The sequence below is a fragment of the Ranitomeya imitator genome, chromosome 10, assembly GCF_032444005.1.
Source record: "Ranitomeya imitator isolate aRanImi1 chromosome 10, aRanImi1.pri, whole genome shotgun sequence".
Lineage (NCBI taxonomy): Eukaryota > Metazoa > Chordata > Amphibia > Anura > Dendrobatidae > Ranitomeya > Ranitomeya imitator.
The window spans coordinates 111,087,496-111,096,069 of NC_091291.1; the positions used below are offsets into that span (position 1 = coordinate 111,087,496).

Sequence of the window (8,574 nt, forward strand, 5' to 3'; positions counted from 1 at the left end):
TCCACACCTGCCAAAAAACCTTTTCACCACGGTGCAGTAGGTCCATTAAGTTCAACCTTTCTTTTTCAACTACATCTTTTGAATTGCTTTATAATATTTTTTTTTGTTTGTTTTTTCTTAACAGGTTATTACGATGTATCTGAACAGCAGGTAGCGAAACTTTACCTTCAGCTTCTACACAGGAGATATGTAATCAGACTTGGCACCGCCATTTACACCTGCGGTTGGAGAAATCGGTGGCCATGGCGCATTCAAAATCCAGTGGTTCCCATTATGCCCTTACCGCTATTGGAGTGGGCTTACTAGTTCTTGGCGTGGTGATGGCAGTATGGAACCTTGTCCCGGGTTTTGGGAGCAATGACACACCCGGCACATCCCAGGGTAACGCCAGCACGCCGCAGAGCAATGTGGACAATAACCTAAAAAATAAGACCTTCTCGGTGGCCTATGTGCTGGTGGGATCTGGCATCGCTCTGCTTTTATTGGCCATCTGTTTAAGCATACGCAACAAACGCAAGCATCGTTTAAGTATGGAGGGCGTCCAGGTTGTCCAGCAAGAAGCACAGCCACCGACTGATGAAAAGTGAGTAACCGCCGTTCTGGTGTATCATGTATAGAGCTGGTATTGTCTCTGGATGGCGGTGCTTGCTGTACATGGGGTGTGTTTGCTGTTAATGATTATTATTGGTATTAATAGGTGTCTTGTTTAGCCAAGATATGCAATTGTCAGGTCCTCTTCTCATCCTGTTAGGTTGTGTATGCCTCGGGGAAACTAACCAGGGGCAGGGTGACCATGACCAACTTGGGGAACTACATTGTATGGTGCTTATGAGTAGACATTGTAGGGCATGGTCATTGGGTAGAAGGGAGAAAGACATCCAGCAACTACACACTGTAGGACATAGTCATTGGGTAGAAAGAAGAAAGACATCCAGCAACTACAATGGAAAGGACTATAAAAAAAAATGTGTTATTGACTTAAAATATCAAAAAGGTTAAAAATAATTTCTCTAGGCATTTCGAATACCAGTGCTATTAATCACAGCACTAGATCCATAGCGCTCAAAACGCGTAGGCCTAGTATGTTTTCATTTTTCTCCCCTTTTGTGATATTTTAATAGTTACTAATAGAAATATTATTTATAGTCCTTTCCATTGTGGTTGATGGATGTCCTCCTGCCTTCTACCTGATCAGTTGCACCCATGGGCCGGCCTGTGGTCTCTGTCTGTGCAACGCACCCTTATAACATTGATCAATGTCAATATTTGCCCTGGCTCTACAACTATTTGGGTGCCACTCGCCTCCTTTACATGTGCCTGGAGTGGTGTGATGGTCATCATCCGGTTCCGAAGGGCATTGTCCACAATGAAGCGGTCATCAGTGTGGGGTGTGGCAGAGGACGTCCACTTCTCCGCCTCTCTGTGACCCTTCCAGTGTCTCTATCTCTTGTGACTCTCTGAGCTCAGTGGCCTCTTCCTTCTGAGAACATCCTTCTTGAAGCCTCACATTGACTAGGTCCTGGTGATCAATTGTTAGGCGTCGTCTTGGTCTCATGATGTCAAAATGTGAACAGCGTCATGTGAACGACTGCTTAATATCAATTCTAATTGAACCCCAAAATTTATTGGGCAATTCATGGAGCAATTCATGGATCGAACGCTTGTTGTGAATTTTTTGCCATTAAACTCCTTGTTGGAGAAGCATGGCTGTGGACTCAGTAAGCCAAACCTCCGACTCCTTTAATTTCCAAGACACCGACTCCACCAAATGGGCTCTGACTCCACAGCCCTGTGGAGAAGAGCGAGTTGTGCAAACAGTCCTGAAACATTGAACAGGACATATCTCTATATATCTCCTAAATATTCCAAACGATCTGTTTATGGAGCCAGGTGACCAGAGACAACACTACCACATTATTTTCTGCTCCCCCTGTTCTCTCCTGATCTCGCGCATGTTTTCGATGCTGCAGGTGGAGATATACCCTAATGTAACCTTATTTCTGACGTTACGCAGGTAGCAGCTGCGGCTGCATGTGGAGACTTGTGCAGGAACCAGCAGTACGACATTGCTACAGAGCCTAAACCTTTCTGACAAGGGATAGACATGCCTACTAGGGTGAACCTGCAACGGCGCTGGTACTGCTATACCCGGGATCCAGCTGTATCGCGAATCAAGGCATGAAATAGAAATTATATAACGCAGACATGGGTATATAAAAATATATACACTGTATGGCGGAAAGTCTCAATCCTTGAGTTCCGACTTTCATTCAGCCCCATTACCTCGGTATAACATCGTTTACTGATGTGACTGAATGGCCAGTGGGGCAGAGTTGAAGGATTCGCAGCACGTGGTATTACAGCATGGGGTCACCCAGCGCTGAGGAGTCGGCAGAGCTTTGGTCACTTTTATTCAGAGTCTAAACTTCCTTTGGTATTAACACTAGCACAAAAACTGTTCACCAGGATCTTCATGGCATTGGTTTCCATTGCTGAGCGGCTGCATGCAGCCTTACATCACCAAGCACAATGCTGAGCGTCAGATATAGTGATGTAAAGCCGCCACCAGTAGACACTGGAGGAAACGTGTTCTGTGCAGTGACGGATCAAACTTATCTGGTGTCTGATGGACGAGTCTGGGTTTGGTAAATGTTAGGAAAACATTACCCGTCTGCCTGTATTTTTCCAAGTGTAATGTTTGGGGCAGGAGCAATGATGCTTTGGGTTTGTTTCTCAGCCCCAATCAACACCTTTGGGATAAACTAGATCAGAGATTGTGAGCCCGGCCTCTCCTCCAACATCAGGGTCAGACCTCACAAATGATCTTCAGGTTGAAGGAGCAAAAACTCCCACAGATGCCTCCAAAATCTTGAAGAAATTCTTCCCAATAGAGTTGGGGGCAGTGATGGCTGCAGAGGGTCCGACTCCATGTTAATGTCTATGGATGTCAGACTGGGAGGCCATAAAGGCTCCTGTAGGTGTGATATGGAGGGGGCACTTATGTCCTTTTATAGTGAATATAGACCCCCCTGGAGGATCGGGAGACGCACTTTCTAGCTCTCCTTGGTTGTATGGACTCCTTTTACGGGACTGTAAAGCTGCACATTACATCGTCTGATAGCGCTCCAGTCTATGGCGCTCCTAATTTATTATCCTGGGTTTGGGGGTAAAAGACCCTTCTATTAAGTCTGCAGATCTGTAGCAAGGAGACTTCTTCTCTTTTTCCAGCCTCGCGTTTACTCTAGTAAGGAAAAAGGGACAAGCAGCAGCAGATCCCATTAACACGGAGATGATCGGCCATTTCATTTGTATCCTGACTCCTTTCCTTTTGTATTTCTTAATAAAAAGAGCCAATGGCGAGAGACTATGGCTCTGAGCTGTGCCTCGCGTTGTGCCAGATAACTGCAGCACATAATGACCCCGAGACGCACCGATTTTCGTGCCATTGTGATGGAGTCTGGCGGACAGGGTTGCAGCTGTTCTTAATCCCCCGAATAGCAAAAATAAATGAGCAGAAAGTGAGACTCCTAGCGCCAAATGTGGGTCTCCCAGCAGAAGAGTGCCCCAAATCTGTAACTCTGCCCCCTGCTGTCTAATTATATTCAGAATGGAAAGTGTGAAGATCACGTTATTAGGGGAGTTGTCTTCATCCCTGTTAAAATAAAAATAAAAATCTGTATGTAATTTGGTTCCAAGCCTCAGCTTTTCCCTGGTCCGTGTTGCTGCGCGCATCGGCGCTGATATCAGAAGGTTCTGATTGGAGCACAGATGATGGCAGTGTCCTCTCCTCCTCTGAAAAGTCTCCTGCAGCAGCTTATCCCCAGAGTTGGGGCTCATTCAGATGTCTGTGGATCTCGGTCCGGTCCTGGACGGACTATCGACGCCTCGGGTCAGCCTGAGCGTGGCAGCGTCCTATATTTCTGAGGCTGTCACGCTTGTGTCGGGAGTCCCGCGGACGGTCCGATTTTGCCCGGACGTCTGCATGAGTCCTTAGCGAGATGCAGGTACTGCGCTGACACATCACTGCCATCATCTGTACTCCACATGAGTATGTTCTGATATCAATGCAGCTGAAGGCAGAATGGGGACAAGCCGGTCGTGACATTTTCATTTGTGTTCGGTCGGTCTTGAAAGTAACTGCTCTCTGATGGCAGTCAGTGAATAGAAACATTCAGTACAATTCTGCACTGAGGCCGATATCAGAGCCCTGATACAATGGCGAATGTTACCATTACATGGTCGGGAGAGATTTTCCTATTAATGAAGGTTCCTAACATTAATTAAAGATCTTAAAAAGTGATGAGTTGACCTGCTAAGTATGATAAAACTGTACTTTACAATTACTTATTTTTTTGTTTTAGCTGGGTCCTAATGACCCCTTTTTAAATTTTTCATCTTTAGTTACTGAAGAAAGTAAACGTCAGAGTAGAAGACAGTAAGTGGTTATCAATAATGGATAGTCTGGTTGGGTTGTTCCTCTCGCTCTTACTCTCTGCGCCCTTCATTCTTTCGGCTGACAATTAGGTCAGCATGTATAAAATCCTCGGAGCTGGGGAATAGAAGGTCACCTAGGGGGTGAACAGTATGTGCCGGCTGATAACGGGGCCTCATCTTATGAACAAGAAATTGTTGGGAGGGTTGGAGGACACAGTTCCATCTCTGCAGTGACCAAAAGGTCTGTTGGGGGACGGATCTAGACTAGGTCATAGTACACATTAGGGAAACTGTATTAAAGGGGTTGTCCATGACTTTGATGATCTAGCCTAAGGATAGGCTATCAATGTTAGTGTCTGATTGGTGGTGGTGCTGCAGTGCCGGCGGTGACCAGAACTGCTCAGTTACGGAGTTGCACAGCTCCATTGACTGTATAGGGCCGGCGGGTACTGCACATCTGACCCCTATTCAAGTCAATAGGTAGCGGATGTGCAGTACCCACCCGCGGCCACTATTCCATCGACGGAGCTGTGCTGGGCAGTATCAGCCGACACGGGGAATCGATAGATGATCGGTAGGGGTGCCGCACCCCCACCGATCAAACATTGATGACTATCCTAAGGACAAGCCATCGATGTTAGTCGTGCATAGCCTCTTTAAAGCTACAGTGGCATGTAAAAGTTTGGGCACCCTTGGTCAAAATTACGGTACTGTTGTTGTGAACAGGTAAGCAAAATGAAGATGAAATGATCTCCGAAAGGCCTAAAGTTATAGAGGACACATTTTCATTGCATTTTAGGCAAAAGAAAAAAATATATTGTAATTTTTTTTTTTTTTACGTTTTAAAAATTGCAACATGGAAAATGGGCCGATGACTTGGAGATTTGTGTGCTCCGATAACTGACCGAGGTTTCAGACCTTTAATTAGCCTGTCGGGGTACGTTCCCACGATCCGGAAGTGGCCGCGCTGTGGATGCAGCGTATGCTTGCTGCCTATGAATATGCTCACTGAACCGTGCGCATTTACCGCATCAATGCATTGTATTGATGTAGAGACTTGTGTCTCTGCAGGAGAAATTGACATGCTGCGGTCCTGAAAGACGCGCTACATGTCAGTGTCCGTCTAGAAATCCCAGCCACCATGCTGTCACAGCTGGCCGCTGCATAAATAAAACGAACCTGGCACCTCAGCCAATCCTGGTGATGGGTTCTCCCTACCCCATTGACTGGTTATCCATCGCAGGTGCAGAATTATTATGGTTTTTTCTTACATAGCGCCATCATATTCCACAGTGCTTTACATACCATCACTGAGCCAAGGACACCAGAGCTGCTAACAGTGCTAACCACTGAGCCAGCGTACGGTGCTAACCACTGAGCCAGCATACGGTGCTAACCACTGAGCCACCATACAGTGCTAACCACTGAGCCAGCGTACAGTGCTAACCACTGAGCCACCATACAGTGCTAACCACTGAGCCAGCGTACGGTGCTAACCACTGAGCCAGCGTACGGTGCTAACCACTGAGCCAGCGTACGGTGCTAACCACTGAGCCAGCGTACGGTGCTAACCACTGAGCCAGCGTACGGTGCTAACCACTGAGCCACCCTACAGTGCTAACCACTGAGCCACCATACAGTGCTAACCACTGAGCCAGCGTACGGTGCTAACCACTGAGCCAGCGTACGGTGCTAACCACTGAGCCAGCGTATGGTGCTAACCACATACATATGACAGAATTGTGTTTTCCAATTGGAGCAAGTGGCCTTTGCGAATGATGTGGCTAAAAAATTGTTAATGCAATGGAAATTCATGTAATCATCTCTATTGAGTAGTAGTAAAGAGGTGCTGCAGCTGCAGTGCTTTTACAAGACGCACAGTAAGCATGTAAGAAACCCAGGATTCCCAGGACTCCTGCGAAATTTCTCAGATCTTTTGGACACTAAAATCTCTAGAAGACGGCTCGATGATGTGTCTGTATAAACGGAGGGGATTCGGTTGTGGGACGTGCTGAAGGGGGTCTCGTGTACTTTTTTTTGTGTGTGTTTACTCCAATATTCTGTAGGTTGGGGACTTGTATAAATGGAGCGGGGTGTAAGGGAACTATTCTAGAGTTCTGTTTTTTGTTTTTTTTTCGTTTTTTTTCCGCGTGTTCCTTAGGACTAATGCGATTTCTTGCCATTATATCCATTTTATTTTTGCCAGCGTGCCCCCCCTATGTATGCTGCAGGCACCATCTGTGTCTCTCTCTGCTTCCGTCTCCCTTCAGCTCCTCCCACTTCATAGACTTCTATAAGCAGCAGCTGTAATCTGATCCCTCAGTGATGTGAAGATGGCTTTGAGTAGTGCATTCAAAGTGAATGATCGGTGCAAGGATGAGGGGGAAGAAAAGCGGTGACTGATATATATAGGGCTCATTTCCACTTGTGATAGACAAATCGGTCCATAATCTGGACCGAAAAAAGGGATGAAAAGTATGCGTTTGTCATGCGTTTGTGATGCGAGTTCAATGTGATTTTTTTTTAATTTTTTTTTTTATCGCACCATCCGTTTTACATCCGTATGCAATCCGTTTTTTTCTCTGCAACTGTTTTTATACAGTCATTTACAGGACTATTTACAGTGTTCTATGACACAGAATGGTAAGGTATCCGTAAAAAACGGATGGAACACTGATGTTCCGTATGCCATGCGTTTTTTTTTATCGCACCCATTGACTTGCATTGGCGAGTCTCGTCCGAGACTCGCAGCAAATCGCAGCATGCTGCGATTTTTTTTTTTCTCAGTCCGATTTCGGCTGAGAAAAAAATCGCAAATGAAAAGACACCTATTGAATAACATTGGTTCAAGTGCAATCCGATTTTTTTTTTTTTTATCGGATTGCACTCGTCCGTTTTACTCGCAAGTGGAAATGAGCCCATAGAGTGGCATATTACTAAGATTCTTATCTTTGTGTGTACTGTTGATTTTTTTTCATAAAAACAAATAAACACTTCTTTTCAAAGTGAATGATTTAAGTGTTTGTTTTGTATATTTCATGGTCAGACGTGTTGTAAAAGAATGACCTATTTATATTGAAGTTTAAGACTTTTTTTTTTTTAACATTTTTTTTAATATATATTTTTTCCCCTTTTAGTCAAGAAGAGGTGGACGCCCCCCGATACTCTGCTCCCAGCTATGACGAGGTGATGAGGAGTGGGTACAGCGCCGCAGAGGCCGCGGAGACTGAGCACCATGGGAGGATGAGCGTTTCCCTCCCATCCTACGAATCCTTGACCGAACTCGATGAGTCCACCCCCACTAGGCCCAACACCTCCTCCTCCAAACAAGAGCAGGCGCAGAGGAAAAACTCCCGCTCCGGGAAAGAGAAAAAGCCTTTGAATATCAGAAGAATCAAATCTGACAAACTTCACCTAAAAGAATTTAGACTGAACCTGTCGGGTCAGAGCAAGATGGCGGAAACGCAAAAGATAGAACCGATCACCCCTCCCCCACAATATGAAGATAAGAGGATCGCCTCTGAGCAGCCCGTATAGGGACTTCCATGCTGTCACCACTCACTTTTTTTTTTTTGTTTGTTTTCATTTTTACTTCTTTTTCTACAGCTGTTGTTTATATAAATACAATTTTTATTGTTTTTCTTTTTCTTGATATATTCCACACATTTTTGGAAATGACATGGATGTTATATAAGGGTCTAATAAATGTTCTGTACTATTTTTTTTTTGCCATGGAGTGATGTTCTCAGTGTCTCCATTACCAGTCAGCACGCACACTACCTGGTCATTATTAGGTACTGGGTATAAGCGCTAAGCTCTATTGACTTCCGGGACTCTGTGCCTCACTTTCATTAATTCCTGAATGCTTCCCCACTGGTGATTTTACTTAAAAAAAAAAAAAAAAACACGTACAGTGTCCCTTTAATTTAAAGGAAATCTGTCAGCAAATTTGGGCTGTGTAAACCGAGAGCAGCATGCTGTAGCGGCAGAGACCTTGATTCCAGCAATGTCACTTATTTGGCTGTTTAAATACAATCAGTGTTTTATCAGCAGGAGATTATCACCACATGACTAGTTGTCTCATGCTTTCTAGTCCAACCACACCCCCAGCACTGATTGGCAGCGTACTGCCAACACGGA

The 8,574-nt window shown here is 45.2% G+C and overlaps 1 protein-coding gene across 1 annotated transcript in view; it reads left to right on the forward strand.

The window, feature by feature from the left end:
* Positions 1–8,154, forward strand: part of TMEM51 (transmembrane protein 51) — a 43,311-nt gene extending 35,157 nt beyond the window's left edge. Inside the window, exons 2-3 of the mRNA XM_069740819.1 lie at positions 125–583; positions 7,572–8,154. Of these exons, the coding sequence (XP_069596920.1) occupies positions 243–583; positions 7,572–7,971 (741 nt within the window). The 5' untranslated portion in view covers positions 125–242 and the 3' untranslated portion in view covers positions 7,972–8,154. The remainder of the gene's footprint in view (positions 1–124; positions 584–7,571) is intronic.
* Positions 8,155–8,574: the final 420 nt, after the last annotated feature.